The sequence below is a fragment of the Gorilla gorilla genome, chromosome 2, assembly GCF_029281585.2.
Source record: "Gorilla gorilla gorilla isolate KB3781 chromosome 2, NHGRI_mGorGor1-v2.1_pri, whole genome shotgun sequence".
In the NCBI taxonomy this organism is placed as follows: Eukaryota; Metazoa; Chordata; class Mammalia; order Primates; family Hominidae; genus Gorilla; species Gorilla gorilla.
Window position 1 is genome coordinate 60,289,752 of NC_086017.1, and position 17,628 is coordinate 60,307,379.

The 17,628-nt window shown below is 56.3% G+C and overlaps 1 protein-coding gene across 4 annotated transcripts in view; it reads right to left on the reverse strand.

Moving 5' to 3' along the window:
* The window catches only part of CACNA2D2 (calcium voltage-gated channel auxiliary subunit alpha2delta 2), a 141,471-nt gene that overhangs the window by 64,627 nt on the left and 59,216 nt on the right, over nt 1-17,628 (reverse strand). For all 4 annotated transcript variants that reach the window (XM_055382497.2, XM_055382496.2, XM_055382495.2 and 1 more), the window contains exon 3: nt 7,381-7,497. In XM_055382497.2, the coding sequence (XP_055238472.1) occupies nt 7,381-7,497 (117 nt within the window). The remainder of the gene's footprint in view (nt 1-7,380; nt 7,498-17,628) is intronic.

The following is a 17,628-nucleotide window of genomic DNA, read 5'->3' on the forward strand; positions in this document are numbered from 1 at the left end:
GGAGGCCTTCAAGGGGTCTCAGGATTCTCGACTGCCAGACAGAGATGCAGGCAGGGGAGCCCGTCCCCACACTCATGTCCAGCTGTTGGGGGTAGCGTCTTTGCCCAAGGCTCACGCTGACCCCAGGGACATTTGGGTTTACTGTCCCTTCCACAGACATCCAGGCCACCTCGTCCAAGGAGCCCTCTCTGACGCCCATTCCTTGGTGGTCGCTCTGCCATTGCATGCTCCCTGGTTTCTCCTAGCGTTCACCACCAAGTCCCTTCCTTATCTCCTTGCCGGCCAGCTCTTTGGCTGCCTCCCTCTGTAGGCGGAGGGCCCCAAGGGTGCCCACACAATGGGTGTCCAACAGATTCCCAATCCCCAATGCTTCCCCCATCCCTGGGGACCCCCAGCTGGCTCCTGTGGGCGGCAACTTGCCAGGAAGCAGCAGCACTGTTTGGGTGAGGGGAGAATAATCAGCTGTAAACGCTGCAATCAGGGAGAAAAGGCTGCTTGGGCGCTTAGCGCCCACGCGTGCGCCTAATTGGCTCCACGTGTCTGCGACTCCTTTCCAGAGCAGGAGAGTGGAAGGGTCAAGATCTCTTAATGTTCATAATGGAGGGGAGGCAGAAGCCATCGCCAGCCCCACATAAACACCTTTTAATTGCCCAGAGAAGGGTGGGAGGAGGCAGTCAATGCCACAGGATTTCCTGCCTGTCCATCCACCATTACTGCACCTTTTAGAGCTTCCCTAGTGTGGAGTCAGATCCCAGAGGCTGAGCCCCCAGCCACAACCCAGAGCCACAGCCCTGGCAACTGTTCTACAAATGTTCACCAGTTTGCAGAACTCGTGTTCTGTTCCAGGCCAGGCCTTGGCAGTAGGCGACACCCATGGCCTGGTCCTCCAGGGGCCAACCTGCTTGTCTCACCCTCGTCAGTGAATGCACCAGTGGACCCAGCTGAACTGGCCTCCAGCTGCCTCAGTGCCAAACTTTCCCCAACATCTTGCTGCCTCCTCCAGGCAGCCTTCCTGTGACCTCTTTGGACTGAAGGGATCTTTCTCCTGCTGGCCCTTCCGCCTGCACCTCTCCGAGGCCCCCAGTATTTCCCTGCTGTGGCTCTCATGGCTGCGTCTCTGTCCCGTTAGGCCAGTGGTTCTCAACTGGGGCAACTTTGCCCCCAGGCAACATTTGGCGGTATTTAGAAATATTTTTGGTCATGACAACTGGGAGAGTGGTGTACTGCTGGCATCTAGTGGGTAGAGGGCAAGGGTGCTGCTGAACATCCCACAGTGCACAAGGCAGCCCCACCGCAAAGCAGGATGCGGCTCAAGGTGTCAGCAGTGCCGAGGCTGACACCCTGCTTTAGATAAGGCTTTAGAAAGGAGGTGGGAGCTGGGTAGGATGGTCTCCTTCCTGACAAAGGGAGCGGTCTGCTGCCCCACAGTCCCTGACTCCCTCCCTGGCTCACACCTCCTGCCCCTCTGAATGCCCAGCCCAGAGCCCAGTTCCTGAACAGACCCGGTCACACTGCCAACAATGCATCACTTTAATTGGGTTAAGTGGCCATTAGCAGCAAAAGCAGGGCGGCTGTGTGCAGAAGGGTTTTTAATTTTACTCTTTAAATGATGCTCATTCCCCAGAGAGGCTGCCAATGGTGGGAACAATGCCCACTGGAGCCCCTAGAACCAAGGCCAGAACTGCATGCCGCCCCCTCCCATCCATCTGAGCCTCATGGGGGTGTGGGAGGGGTGCTCAGTGTCTTGTCTTCACTGCCCAAGGAAGAAACTGAGGGGGCAGGGACTTGCCCAAGGTCACTAGGTCATCAGAGAGCAAGCCCCTGTCAGAGGAAACCAGTGTCCCATCTCCTATTCCCTCGACCCTGTCCCACTCTGGACAGCAAACACCACATGGCCACTAATGGTAGCACAGAGGAGGGCAGTGGCTGGGGAGCCATTTGTGGGGTCTGGAGCCCAACTATCTGGATTTAAACCCTGGTTTTGGCCAGGTGCCGTGGCTCACACCTGTAATCCTAGCACTTTGGGAGGCCGAGGCACGCAGGTTGCCTGAGCCCAGGAGTTCGAGACCAGCCTGCGCAACATAGCGAAACCCCAGCTCTACTAAAACACAAAGAAACAGCCAGGCATGGTGACACACACCTGTAATCCCGGCTACCTGGGAGGCTGAGGCATGAGAATTGCTTGAACTTCGGAGGCAGAGGTTGCAGTGAGCTGAAATCCCACCACTGTGCTCCAGCCTGGGTGACAGAGCAAGACTCTGTCTCCTAAATAAATAAACCCTGGTTTTGCTGTGAGACCTGGAGCAAGTGGCTTAAGCTCTCTGAAGCTCAGTTTCCTCAAACGTAAAATAGAGAGAGGAGAGTAACCCAGTGACCTGTGTGAGGATTCAGAGCAATACAGAGCATGCAGGCTTATTTCAGGTCCGGCACTTGGTGGGCACTCAGAGGCCAGTAATCCTGGGAAGGAAAGATTTCGACCATTTTCTGGGAAAAATCCTGAACTCTGGCTGGGCGCGGTGGCTCACGTCAGTAATCCCAGCACTTTGGGAGGCCGAGACGGGCGGATCACGAGGTCAGGAGATCGAGACCATCCTGCCTAACACGGTGAAACCCCATCTCTACTAAAAATACAAAAAAAAAAAAAAAATTAGCCAGGCGTGGTGGCAGGTGCCTGTAGTCCCAGCCACTGGGGAGGCTGAGGCAGAAGAATGGCGTGAACCTGGGAGGCGGAGCTTGCAGTAAGCCGAGATCGTGCCACTGCACTCCAGGCTGGGCGACAGAGCGAGACTCCGTCTCGAAAAAAAAAAAAATATCCCTGAACTCTGAATCTACACAGAATCATCTGTGGCACGTTAAAACATCCTGATGCCCCGCCCCTCCACCCCTGACGACCCCCCGTGAATCTGATGCGCTTGATCTGAGGCAGAAGCTGGGTGCCATGATTTTAGAAGCTCCTTAGACAATTCCAATGTGCAACCAGGGTTCAGAAATGCTGCACTAAGGCAAAGGTCTGACCCTTAGGACAATGGGAGGGACCTGAGGGGTACAGGCATGTTAGGACGGGTGCTGCTGGGCTTAAGCCTGGGGCTGGTGTCTCCAGGTGCTAGATTCCTAGCGGGGCCTCCCACCACCTCTGGTTTGTTTGAGGAAGGAGGCAAAAGGGCCTCCTGGAAAGCAGGTTTCTAGCCACCATGTTGATGTCCTTCTGGAACCTGCTCTGGCCTTGCTGTCCTAGCCCTGGGCTTCCCTTTCTCTAGGAACCAAGCCCGCTGAGCCTCGATACCCCTGGCTGTGTCCCTGAGAGGAGGCTGGAATCTCTCCCACTGGGGTCACCCCTCACCTAATCCTGGGCAGTACCTTCCCTCCCCCCATGGCCTCTCCTCTGAGCCACACAGCACAGGATGGTGCTGCAGGGGCACAACCTTCAAGGGATTGTTCACACTGTGGTCTTTACAAGTTGACGCCCCTGGAGTTGTGAAACCAGAAGTGCTGGGCAGGGAGGGTGCTCATGTCCTTATTTCATAGGGGGAGAAACTAAGGCCTGGGACAGCACTGGACTGAGAGTTCCACAAGGGCAGAAACAGGGCCTGTCCTTCATCACTGCACCCCCAGCCCTGAACAGGGCATGGTAAACAGTAGCCATTGGCGGATGTTGGTGAACAGATGGAGGAGGAATTTAACGATGAGGGGGTGGTCTTCCCGAGAGCCAGGCTGTAGACTAGGACCCAGCTGGGAGGGCAGGAGAGTCCTGATTTGGGTCCAAGTCTGCTATAAGAACTTAGGCACCTCCCTATTCCTTCTGGGACTCAAGACTCTGAGAGAGTGGGCCTTAGTTCAGAGGCCCCCATCTCCCTAGGTAGTCAAAGTTCCAAGACAGGTACCCCTCCATGTCTCTGAAGCTGAGGGCCCGGCCTGTTTCCCAGACTTGGGGATGCTGGTTGCTTGCATTGTAAGGCCTCTGATCTGGCCTGCTCCCTCCTGACTCTTGGCCCCAGCAACCACCCTTTGCAGCTTGGAGAAACTCATTACAAACATCTGATTGTCCCTGATTAGATGAGACAATGAACTTCCGTCCTGTGTTGCTCAGCTCCCTCTTTGCAAGCCCCCAATTAGAATTCCAGCCCAGAGCAAAGGATTTAAATTGGATTACTGGATGGGGTCCAGGGAGAGAGGAACAATGTAGTGGGGGGTGGGGGTCCAGTCCCCCAACAGCCCTCCCTCCATATACACTTAGGCTGCAAACAAATGTGAAAAAGGAGAAAGGGACCAGGACTTGATTAAAAGCACATTTAAAACATAATTAAGACCAAAGCTCATCTTCAACAATTAGGACCAAGCAGGGGGAAGGGTGGTCCTCCCCCTCCTCTGGGGATATGGGCAGAAGCATCTCGTATGTCTAGAGCCAGGGGTGCTGCAGCAGGAGGAGTTCACTGCCCAGGAGCGCTGGGAGGCCACGGGCTATGGGCTCAGTGCACGCCTCAGGAATAATGTGGGGGAGTCAAGGGGCTGGCTCAGAGTCAGGGAGACCTGAGTTCAAATCTTGGCTCTGCCATATCGTGGCCTGATGCATGGCACCTCTGAGTCCCTGTGTCCCCCTCTGTGAAGCGAGAGTAGCCAGGGCTTCCTTCTCCGGGTTGCTGTGAGAATGATGCATGATAGACTCAGCACGCGGTGAGTGTCTGTCTGGTCAGTACATGCCTTTCCCCAACATTTCTCATAAAAAATAATTTCTGGGCCAGATGCGGTGGCTCATGCCTGTAATCCCAGCACTTTGGGAGGCCAAGGTGGGTGGATTACCTGAGGTCAGGAGTTTGAGACCAGCCTAGCCAACATAGTGAAACGCTGTCTCTACTAAAAATACAAAAATTAGCTGGGCATGGTGGTGGGCGCCTGTAATCCCAGCTACTTGGGAAGCTAAACCACAAGAATCACTTGAACTCAGGAGATGGAGGTTGCACTGAGCCAATACTGCACCACTATACTCCAGCCTGGGTGACAGAGTGAGAGTCTGTCTCAAAAAAAAAAAAAAAAAAAAAAGAAAGAAAGAAAAGAAAATAATTTCTGTTTAGTGCCGACTGTCCCAGGCCATGGCTGGGCTGCAGGTGCAGTGGAAGGGAGAGACATCTGTCTGCCTCACATAGCAGAGTCCAGCAAGGCGGGTGCAGGGAGAGGGTTGGGACCAGGACCTCAGGCCTTTGGCTGCTCCTCCCAAGCTATTGGAGTTGATTGTTCCTTTAGGGGTGGGGGAAGTGGCTTGGAAAGAGACCCCAGCCCTGTGATTCCCAAGGGGCTGGGCAGAAGGCTGGGCCCTGGGCTCCACGCATGGAGGGCGGGTCAGGAATTTGTCTCTGCCACCACTCAGCACCCCTGCTGTGCCGGCCTGGCTGAGTGGCAGGCTGAAAGGCCTGAGGGCTGTTCCTTCCAGCATTTATCAGACAGTTCCAACACAAGTTCAGGGCTGGGTGCCCACATTTGTAAACTGGACAGGGGGCAGCAAAGCTAGGAAGTAGTGTGCAAATGAGGGGTCTGGAAGGAAGTGGGGCGGAGACAGGGTCGGAGAACGAGGGAAAGGCAGGAGGAGGGCATCCAGGCACGCCCAGTTCAGAAAGGTGAGAAGGTGGGGCACGATGCACTGGCTGAGAGAGGCGAGCGTAATGGGCTGCTATCCCTGCAGAAGGCGTGGCTCTGCCTGCTCCCCGCTGTCTCCCACACTCATGTCCAGGAGATCCTGAAGGTTGGGTGGAGCCCTGCTCTGGGTCCTCTGGGTAGGAGGTCCTCAGAGTCCACCTTCTCTGGGAAGCTGGCCCCAAGAAGCAGTCTCCACCTATTTCATGGCCCCAGGTCACATAGGGACAGGCAGGGGATCCCATGGGGGACAGCAGGGCCCAACTCCTGGAGAAGGAAATTCTGGTTCTCTCTTGGGGACTGGATATGGCAGGGTGTAGGCTGGGGTGGCCACCCTGACTTAACCCAGCCAGGACCCTGGCCTGAGCCTGGGCACAGCCTGTGTAGACTTGCTCATTTAAAAAAAATGCTTTATTGAGATACAATTTATGCACCAGCAAATCCACCCAAATAAAGTATACAATTCAGTGGTTTTTAGTATATTCAGAGTTGTGCAACCATCACCACAATCTAATTTTGGAATATTTTCATCACTCCGAAAAAGAAACCCTGTACCCATTAGCAGGCCTTCCCTATCCCTTCCCTTCCCAGGCACCCATGCAACTACTTTCCATTTCTATGGATTTGCCTATTTTGGACAAATGGATATTTGCCAGACAAATGGACAATTTGCCTATTCTGGATAGAAATGGGATCACACAATATGTGGTCTTTTGTAACTGACTTCTTTCACTTAGCATAATGTTTTTGGGTTCATCCATGTTGTAGCAAGCATGCATCAGGAGACTTTATTCCTTTTTTTTTTTTTTTTTTTTAAAAGAGATGAGGTTTTTACTCTATTGCCCAGGCTGGAGTGCAGTGGCATGATCATGGCCCACTGCAGCCTCGAATTTGAAATCCTGGGCTCAAGCCTCAGCCTCCTGAGTAGCTGAGACTATAGGTGTGCATCACCATGCCCAGCTTCGTTCCTTTTTATTGGATTAGTTTGTCTTTGACACAGGCTGGAGCAACTGCAGGTATGCCTCTGATCTGGGGGGAGCTTGGATGCCTCTCACTCATTTACATATGACCTTCCCTGGTCACTTGGCAGCTGAGAAGCCCCATCCCACCTACTCTCCCTGGGATGGGCTGAGTGCCAGGGGTCTGCCTGCTTTGTCACGGCAGCCCAGCGCATTCCTGTTACCCCTCAGAACTATAGTGGTCTGAGGCTGACAGGCACAACCTCTCTGAATATAGAGGCCCAGATGGGGGAGCAGAGAAACATTCAAAGCCATGGGCAGAGCAGCCCCCATCCTTATGTGGCCTTCTCTGTGGGGCTTGCAGAGCCCCCTCGACACTCCCCCCAAGAGAGTCTGCAGCCTACCTCAGGGGCAGACTCCACCAGCAGCAGGTCACTATCCTGGCCAGGTGCCCATCCAGGGCACCACCCATAAACAAACCTGGGGACCCAGAGGGATGGGAAAACCCTAGGCCCGGAAGGAGGGAGAGGTAGGGCCTGCCCCAGTCCCAGCCTCAGGATCACACAGAGCCCCAAGACTCCAAGCCACCACCTCTCATGCAACTACTCCAGATAGTATCATCCTGTTCCTGCCGCAGCTGCCCACATTCCACGTGGGCACAGCCCTGCTGATGCTGGCCCAGCTGAACTCAGGAGGGCCACGTGATGAAGGCTCAGGACACTGCCCTCATGGTACAGGACCTCTCCACCTGGCCCTCCCTCAGTGCCGCCCCCCTGCCCCCAAAACACACACCTACCTTCAGGGCCTGCACCTTCCTGTCCAGAAGACTCTCAATGTCCCCTGCCACCTTCTCCACCAACTTCTGAGGCTCATTCTCCTGTACCTCGAACAGGTTCCGGTTGTCCTTGTAAATCTGGAAGGAAGCAGAAGCCAGGGGTGAGACCAGATGGTCCCACGTCCTCATGCCATGGGCCCTGCATACCCCTCTGCACAGCTCACCTCAGCACAGTCCTCCCCTGCACCCAGACCCTGTCTTTGGCCTCTGAGAGAGGGCATGGAAGGCCAGCGCCCCCACAGACTTGAAGGCAGGGCAAGGCCAGGGGCTCCGTAGCTTGCATCTGGGATGAGGGCCCAGTTTAGGCTGGTCATTGTGGTTGGTGGGATGGGGTTGTCACTGCCTTCTCTGGGCCTCAGGGCCCCCCCCTTTCAGGGTCATGAGCAGCACCCCCCCCCCCGCCGACTAGCTCAAGGTAACTGTGAATAGCAGAGGGGAAGAGTGGGCTGGAGAGGAGGCAGGAGGTTGAGGGGAGATGGAGTCAATAAGCACACACCACATACCCCATCCCAAAAAGAAGATGCTCACGCCCATGCATGGGCACACACACAGCCATGCCTCCACGCTGCTCAGGCATCTGGACCCTTTTTTGTGGGTGCTGCCCCAGGGCACTTGCAGAAACTAGCAGGAGCTCTGGGCAATCCTACGGGCTCCTCTGTCATTCAGGGCACAGAATATGGGGAATGGGCACCAGGGAGGAAGGGGCAGGTTGGGGGGAATGAATCTGCCCAGCCTTCCTCCAAGGGGGGTGAGTCTGTGTGCAGGTGCATGTGGCAGTGTAAATCTGATGGGGGGTGTGTGTGTGTGTGTGAGTGATGGCTCAACATATCCGTTTGTGTGCACGTGCCTGCGTGTTGGGGCTGGAGTGGGGTTAGGGTCTCTAACCCCCCAGGGGCTTGTGAGTCTTAGGAGCAGATTTCTGCAAGTGTCTTTGTTCATGGCTGGGTCTTGGGTGTGTGCGCGTGCGTGTGTGTGTGCGTGTGTGTGTGTGTGTGTGTGCGCATTTGTATGCATCATATACTGCTGCATGTGTCTCCAAGCCTGACTGGGTCCATGTGTTCATTCAGGTGACCCAAGGAGGTCTGTGCCCCAAGTACAGGCTCCTTCACTACCAGAGGTCACAGAATAGGCTGCCACGACTGAGCCGTGCCACCAGGCTGAGCAGAAGTGGAGGGATGTGGAGAGACAGAGAGGAGGTGATGAGGGGAGATAAGGAGGGGGGAGAGGCAGCCGATGAAAGACAGACAAGCAGAGAGAGATAAGGTCGGTAGAGTGACAGCGAGAAGGCAGGGAGATAAGACCTTGTCATCTGACAGGGGGATGGGGTGGGGGGGTTGGGTGCCGCTGGAGCCCCTGCTCTGCCGCTACCCAGTGCCTGGCAGTCCAGGGGTTAAAGCACCGCACAAAGCCGGCTCAGGCAATCTTCTCCTCCTCCCGCCACCCCCATCCCTCCCGGCTTCTCTTTTCTTTTTGTCCTTCTTTTAGAACAAAATAATTTGTGGTGAAGTCGCTCCTTCCCGCAGAGTAGTGGCTATCAGGGGGCAAGACTTGAGGCCTGGCCACATGGCCAGGGAGAAGAGAGGCCCCGAGTGAGTGCCAGGCCAGGATGTTCCCTGGGTCCCTGGGCCCTGCCTCAGGACAGACGTCCACAGAGGGAGACAGTGTTAGAGACACAGGGTGAGGAGGGGTCAGACCCTGAGGATCACTGAGGAAAGGCAGGGAACCTAGAGCCTAGCACCTTACTGTTGGGGAAACTGAGGCACAGAAACAGGAGAGGGAAGGTCAAGGCCAGGCGATTGAGTGGCAAAGCCAGATCCCCCATCAGCTTTCACCCATCCTTGACACATCATTCTGGGGTGTGTGTGGCCATGGTCTCAGCCACATCCACCGATGCCTCTGGAGAGTGGTGCCCCGACCCATTTGCACCAGCAGGGGGCACTGCTGCCTGGCTTCTCCTGGCCTGGGATGAAGTTCATACCTCAGACTCTGTCAAGGTCATTACCAGGTGCAGCCACAGTCTGGGCTGTCCATGGCTGTGTACAGCCCCAGGACCTGAGGCAGGACCATGTGGTTCTCCTGGGAAAGTCCAGGAGTCCCTCCTCTTGGGCTCCAGGGTGCCCCTTGCAGCCTGGCATGGTGACTGTGCTGGGGATCAGGGGGCTGCAGAGTGAGCGGGTCTCTAGGTGGCAGGCCCACACCTCAGGGCACCAACAGGTGACATGAGGCCTTGGAAGCTGAGACTCTGCCAAAAGTCACTCATCTCTGAACCTCCATGACTGATCTATTAAATGAGAGAACAGTAGTACCCACCTCACATGCTGGGGACAGCAAACCCATGCCTTGAGCAGCCTGTGCTGTTGTTACTGCTATTAGTTTGGGATCACCAGAATTCTGCAGATGGAATCATAGTCCCTCCCTGCCCTCATTCTCTCCCTGCTAGATCTGTACACTTGGGGCTGTCCAAAGCCAACGGCTCCATTCCTGAGCTGGTAGCCTCAGTTTCCTGGGGTCTGCCCACCTCCAGCCCCACCCCGTTCTCCCAGATCGGTCTGGGCAGTCTCCCACACTGAGCCACCCTGTCCTTGTCTCTGACACCTTAGCCTCAGCCCCAGAGGTGATAATGGTGGAGCCTAGACACTGGGACGCCACTGATAGGGCACAGCCATGGCCAGCTTCCTTCTCTCTCTCCCAAGCACCATGTCTGTGTGCAGTGGACACCTGGCAAATGCATATGCTGGATTCTATGTCCAAAAGCAGAGCTCTGGGGCCAGCTGGACCCAGGTCTGATTCCTTAACTTCTGCCTGCAGCTGCATGAGCCCTCGGGCCCCAGGGATGCATCCACCGTGTTTTCTTCCTGTTCTATTTCTACTCGAGGACCCACCACAGCATCTTTCTGCCGGCCCTGGTCTGGGTTCCATCAAGCCCTCTGACCTGTCATGTGCCTGCAGGCCTCTGGGTCTCCAGCCCAGGCCAGTTCCCACAGCTATACTTTGACTCACGCTGTCCCTGCATCCCCTCCACCTTGCCCTGCTATCTAAATCCCCTCTAGGGCAAGGCCAGGGAAATGGGCTGGAAGGGGTTTCTGGTGAGAGGAGAGCAGAATCCCAGAAGTGCAGGGGCTGGTCACGCTGCCAGCCAAGCCTGCTCCCTAATCCCAAATGAGCCCTTGAGGTGCAACAGTCCTCGAATGATAGCCCCTAGTGCCACAGCCCTCCCCTCAACATTCCCCTGAACTTGCTCCAATTGTCCCTGTCTTCTAGGGTGGGCCCTGAGCTGAGCCCCAAATCCCCAGGAGATCTAAGTGACACAGCCCAGCAGATGGTCCCATCCTGGGAGAAAGGTCATCTCTACATTGATGTAGTCCAGGGAGGTGCTTTCCACCTGCAGGCCCAGCAGGAGCCCAGGAGAGCCCAGGGCAACTCCAGTGCACAGACTCTGCCCAAGACTAGCCCCACTCCAGCCCCAGCCTCTAGCCCTGGCTCCTAGGGCCAGCTGGGAAGTACAGAAAGGCCAGGGTGCACCGGATGCAGAGCCTCAACCACCACAGCAGGATGGCAATGCCCGCTGATGTCCTTGGCCCAGAGAGTTAATTAGAAAAAGCCAACTGCTCCCACAGCAGCACAGCCGGCACAGCCCCACCTCTGCTGGACTAAGGAGCATGACGGGGCCCAGCTGATTCCAGGGTGCCCCAGCTCTGTGCCAGCAGTGATAGGGAGGGAGAGGCAGCAGCTTTAACCCACAGAGAGTGCCAGGATGCTGGTGGGACAGGGTAGCAGACTGAAGCCAGGTGGGGATGCTGGGGAGGACTGAGGAACAGGGAGAACAGGGGTGGCTGAGGTCCCAAGGGACAATTCAGGAGTCTGTTTGGAGCCCCTTGTTCCCAGGAATTCCTGGTTCCCCACCTTGTTTCATGTACTGGTGACCATGGCTCAGCTGGTGCCCTCCTCCCTTGAGGGCACTCCTATCCCACCAGTGATGGAGACCTGCCCCTCCACCTCTCCCCTCCCCCAGGGCTGGCTCCAGCTCCAACCCTCTCTCAGCTCTAGCAGTTCTTCAGTTAGGCATCAGGGCAAGTCCGGCCAGCCCTCCATCCTAGGGCTTCACAGGGCCGTGGGGGCTGATGCCTCCTTAGAAGCCCCGAACCCTCTGCCCAGCCTCCTGCTTCCCCCATGGCTCCGTGTAAGTGGGAGGCGAGCCTGGAGGACCCTTGCAGGAATGGTGACCTTGGACAGGAAGCCTGCATGCTGGCAGGAGCAAAGGGAGCCAGCCTCGTTCCCACAGCTCCTAACAGAGCTGCCTGGGAGAGGGGAGTCCAACTACCAGCCCCAACATGCCTGGAACATAGAGACAGCCACCACAGGAAACTAAAGGCCTCAGGACAAGTTACCTGGGCAGGCCTCAATCAGAAGGCATTTTAGAAAGTCAGCAGCAGGGGAGCCCAGACCTGAGCTACCACCAAACCTGCCTAGGGCAAGGGGGAAGCTGGAAGGGGAGAGGAAAAGGAGAAAGGAGAGGGGAAAGGAGAGTGGGGAAAAGCAAGGAGGAAGGGCCAAGGAAGCTACAGGAACAGCCCTGTTTGCCCCGAGTGTTAGCTCTGGCTGCTCTGGGGCAGGTGGTTTACACACATGACCTCACTGATCTCCTACAACCCCTGAGGAGGGTCCATTCTGATCATCCCCATGTGGCAGAGAGGACACTGAAGGCCAGAGAGGTTAAGGCACATGCAAAACTGGGGTTTGAACTGGGTCGAATCCAAAGCCCTTGCTTTAGGTCATACTCTTTGTACAGTTCTGTTCCCCACCTTTATCCCTAAACTTGAAGGCAAAACCATGGGAAAAGAGGCATAGGGAGGAACTGGGCAGGCCTGAAGGGCTTGGGGCGGATGCAGGCAGAGGCTGAAAGACTGAGGCCCCTGGAAGGTGGGAGGGCCATGCTGGAAGGGAATGAGGGGAAGACTGGCAGGGCCAGCCCAATCGACTAAGCACCCACCCAACCCTGGGAGTCAAAACAGGCACTCGCACGCAAGGCTCCTCTCCGCAGCGAAGGTGAACAGCCCTAATCTCTGGAAAATTAAATCAGAAAGAAAATGGAACAAGAAAGATTTGACGCAGGCTTGGCCCTGCTGCCAGCTGTCTCCTCAAAGACCCAGCTCACCTTGGGGTTTTGCCAGGTGCTCCAGCACCCCTGGCCTGAGCCCCAAGGCATGACTCTGGGGAGACTGGCGCTCCAATCCCCTCACCACATTTCACCACAGGGAGCAGCCAGGTGAAAGTCTTAACTGCCCATTAGGCCCCTGCAGGGAGGGCAGCCAGTGGATGAGAGACTGTGGGCGAGGCCTCCTGAGGCCCGACCCAAATGAACAAGCCCTGGGGAGGGAACCACCTCAAGAGGCCACACGGTCTGCAGTTGGAGGCCGGGGTCAGCTGCCAGACTGGGCTACACTCATGTCAGGGATGTTGGGTGGGTGGCTAGGGGGCTTGTGGTGGCTCAGGAAGCCTGAGCTGGGCCAACGAGGTAGGGGGGTTGGCGACAGGTAGTGACCAGTTCAAGGACCCTAGCCAGTCAGGGTAGAGCCAGGTCCGGGCCCCCTGCCTCACCCACCCCTTCTAGGCTGCTAACCTGGCCTTCTGCCTCAGTGAGAAAATAGAGGGTATTGACATAACTGCAAATCCACCTTGAAGACTGGAGGGTTGATGGGGTAGCCAGGCACCTGGGGACCCTTTACCACTGACAGCACTTGGGACAGATCCAGGACAGGCTGCACCCCTCAGGGCTCTCCCTATAGCCTAGTTCTTGATGGGGCTGAGGGGCTGCCCCATGGTGGGTGCACAAAAACCCTAATCTGGCTGCTCTGGGGACACACCAGCCACGAGACTGGGTGTGTGACTGGCAGCTCCCCAGGAGGGGGCTGAGGCCTGCCCCTCACCAGCCTGGCACAGGGCTTACAGTAGGGCAAGGGGCCCCTGGAGCCCTCAGGACACACTATCGGTGCCCAGGCAGGGGGGCTGCGTGCCACTCAGTTACATGCTTCATCAGCTGCTGACATTTTTGCCAACTGCCATGTTAGGTTCCTGAGTGGCCATGCCACACTGCCACCATCCCAGGCGGGGTGGCCCCATGGTCACTCAGCTGTATATGGTGTCCTGTCACACACAGGTTTTGTACACTGTGATGTTAGTTGTTCCATTAATAATTCCCCTTCATATCCAGTACAGAATGCCTGGGATGAACGCTCTCTCTAGAGGGCATCACAGACACAGAACCAGGCCATTACAATCAGCCTGCACGGGCTACAGTGGAGGTCACGCAGCAGTGTGGGAGCAGGGAGGAGGGTGCCTGGCCTGGTCTTCTGGGTGGGCGGCCCATTAATAGCACTATCCTCCCCCACCCCCACCTCCTTACATCCCCCTGGAACAGCAGAGATGGAACAGACCTCGTCCCTGCCCTCCTGGGACTCTCTATCCAGAGGGGACAGATGCCCAGACAGGTGGCAGCAGACAGAGGTGTGCAGGAGACACTTGGGAGTGAGGCTGGCCTGCTCCAGGGTGATAGGGGGCAAGAAAAAGCCTGGGGAGGGCTTTCCAGGGGAGAGGACATCTGAGCAGTCTGAAAGGCTGGGCAGGGGTTTTTGTGGGTGGACAGGGACGAGGGACGCTTGGCAGCAGTAGCGCCAGGTGCAAAGGCTGGGAGAAGCGGGGATAAGGGACTGCTCAGTGGCTGCAGAGGGGCTTGTGGGGGGACAGAAGCTGGGGAGACAGGGTGTGAGGGCAAGGGGAGCAGATACCCAGGTGGTGGGGACAGGGGGATCCTCCAGGAAGGAGGGATATGTGACTGACCACAAGGTGAGAAAGGCCTGGTGGCTCTGTGGTCCCTCGTCCTCAAGAGGCAACTTCTAGGAGCTTTCACCAGCAGGATTACCTTCACAAAACTCACAGGGGCCTGAAGCCCCCACCACCACCCCCAGCAACGCCTCCCTGTTTTTAAAGTTAAAAGTTTAGTTGACTGTCATCCATTACCGCAATTAGTACATTATGTCTAATTATGCAATTAGTGTAAAAAGTGCACTTGCTGCTGAGAATGGGAAATTACGCTGCCTCGTTACGCTGTAAAATCCATGTCATAAAAAGGCTCAATCTCTTGTTTTTCAAAAGACACAAAACCCAACACAAAACAATAAACCAAATCCTCCCAGCCAAGCAAGGGCCAGTCTATGCCAACCTCCCTGTGCTTGCCCCTGTGCAGAGCCTGCCTGTGAGGCCTGCCCTGAATGTGCCCCCAGGCAAGGCACCACCCACCAGAGACACTGGGCATGGCCCATTCCTGGGTGTAGCCCTGTGCTCCTCTGAAACATATGCGAATTTCCAAACTGACTTGAAAACTGTGGCAATCCTGATTATCCATTTACACCAGGCCTGACTTGAGTGAGGCCTCCAGTGTTAAGGCCTGTATCTCAGGGGAGAACAGTCCTAGAAGGAAATGGTATCCACCCAGCTCCAAAATGAGAGGTCCTTTCTCCAAGGTTCCTGATGGCTTCTGTGAACAGGGTTGCAGAATCCAGCTCGGAAGTGGGAGGAACTTTCCCACTTTTGGGAGTCTCAGGACTCCCAAAGCCTGAAAGCAACACCTGGATAAGTAGTGAGCCCCCCACCACAGGGACTATTCCAGCTCAGCTGTCAGGAATGCTGAGAAGGGACTCACCCATCATTAGCCAGCACCGTGGCTGGATTCCAGGCTGCCATCGTTAGATAACAGCATTCCTATGGCCGTGTGCCTATGTGAAGCTCGCAGTCTGTGACTTTATCTCCCCTAAATTCTGACTCCCTTGGTGGTCAGGAGGATGCTTTGGGGACAGGTTTGGAGTGAGAAAGAATCAAATGATGTCTCCCTACTACAGAGGTGACAATCCCAAATGGCCCTGGGCAAGGGGGCTGGAGAGGGGGCACACTCCAGTGTCCCTGCCTGCCTATGCCAGCATGAGGCACACTCCTGTGTACCTCAAAACAAATGCTGCAGGACCAAAGCCATCCACGATGTATCTCCAAGGTCACAAGTTAATGCTCTAGCATGGGCTGCTGAGTGCCTGCCCAAGAAGCACTTTCCCCAAGCAGCTTCCCTGAGCCCCTGCCTCTGAGCTCCCACCACTCCTTGATCTGAGATGCTTGACCCAGGCCTTGGGGTGGGTGGTGCAATACCACGGAGACACCTTCACAGACAAGAATCTGCCCTGGCCTCCTGGGGATGATGCACGACCTCATGTAGGTGCCACTGCTGAGTGGCACTCAGACAAGGTATTCACAGAATTCACAGAGCAGAGAATCTGAGGCATGGAGATCCACATATCCCAGGGCCCATGGGGCACTGGTTCCCTGCAACCTCACCCACCTGCAATTGGCATCCACTGGTTCTGGGTGTGCTGAGATACTGGAGCACTGACCACACCCCAGAGAGAAGCAACTACTGAGAAAGCAGCTGGGGTAGAGGGAGGAGTGCATGGACCCCACTGGAGGGGCATCTGTTGCCTGAACTGCAGACAAGTGTCCCTGGACAGTTCCAGCCTCCAGGCCTTTGTCTACTCAGATGGGCTGGAGAGCAGGGGAGACAACTCTGGCACAGCACAGCCACATGGACACCAGCCATGGAGACTCTCAGGGCCCCCATCCTCTCAATGTGGCCTGGAATAGCATCGGGTGGGGAATTTGAGCCTGAGGTGAACCAAACTGCAGGCAAGAACCAGGGGCCCCTGTTTGCTCCCCCTCCCTGAGTTGGAAGCCGCCGGCTGTCGAGGCAGCTGGGAGGGAAGCTGTGCCCAGCATACCAGCTGGCACGGGGGAGTGCGAGTAAACATACCCGCACTTTCCCAACTCACAGAAGTCGCCGGGTGCGGCCGGCTGGTGTGGGCGCCCATGTTTATGGGAAGCAGATTGTTTGTGTCGGCGTCTGGGCCCCCTTGCCACCCACCCTGGCTCTGCTCTCTCCCGCTGCCTCCCCATCCAGTTGGCCCTGCCTTCCTTTCATCAGAACTCCTCAGCCTCTTGACTGCAGAAGGATGGGGATAGTGATGACAGGTCCTCCGTGTGGCCAGACAGGGCTCAGCACATAACCCATGGAGTCCTCGTCATTTGATAGCTCTGGGAAATAGATAAACTGGCTGCAGACTACAGGCAGTGAGTGGAGGTGCCTGGGGCACTGGGCTTCTCAGACCCCAGCCATCAGTTCCAGGCCCCCACTGCCGCTCAGTTCTCTGGCCTGCAGACTAGCCTGGCCTGCCCTTCAGTCCGTTCACCACCTTGTGCAGCCCTGGCCCAGCTTGGCCTTGGACAAGGACCCTACCCCCGCAGCAGGACAAACGGCCCCCTCTGCCCTACAACAGCCCAAGTAGACAGACCCAGAGTTGGGCCGCTGCCTTGCCATCTGGCCTCTTCAACCCCTTCGCCCTCTTGACCCCATCTTCGGATGTGTAAAATGGGTTAAAGTAAAGCCCCCTTTACCCACCTCTCAGGACTCAGGGACAGTGGGCTGGGAGTGAAGGGCTCTGGGAGCCAGGGTGGGCAGAGGCTCCAGTGGACCCTTGGTGGGCCAGGGGGGACTCCCAATCATGTCACAGCTCCAGTGGGTTTCAACGGGTCATGGAGCTCTCATCTGAGATGAAACAGTCATTGTGGCCCAGAGTCCTTATAGCCCAGAGCTGGCAGAAATTCACCCCCATAAGTACCCTCATGAGACGGAATTGAGGCCAGGAAGAAAAGGGCAAAATCTGCTTTCTCTGTATCACCTCCATCCACCCCTCACAACCCTGATAGGTCAGGTGGGTAACCTTCTTCAGGGGCTGGGCAGGTCCCCCAAGGACTCCAGAGTGGCTAGAAACTGACCTTGCCCCAAAGCCACCAGTCAGGCCCTGGGGGTGGAGATGACTGTAACAAGGGCACCCTGGAGGTGGTCAGCAGCCGGCTGGCTTTTCATCTTACAGATGAGGATATTGAGGCGCCAGGAGGGTCAGAATCTGTCCAAAGAGGAGACTTCCCAGTCTCTTGCACCGACAGCCAAGAATGGCCAAAAGCCATGGGTCTGAATTCCTGCTCTGCCCTTAAGCAGCCTTGTGGTTTGGCTCGAGCCTTCACCCTCACAGTCTGCACAGCCCTGAGCTACCTTAGCCAGACCATCCTGGCATTCCTTAAAGATGGAAGTTCAAGTGTGGGGTGCTGGTGGCT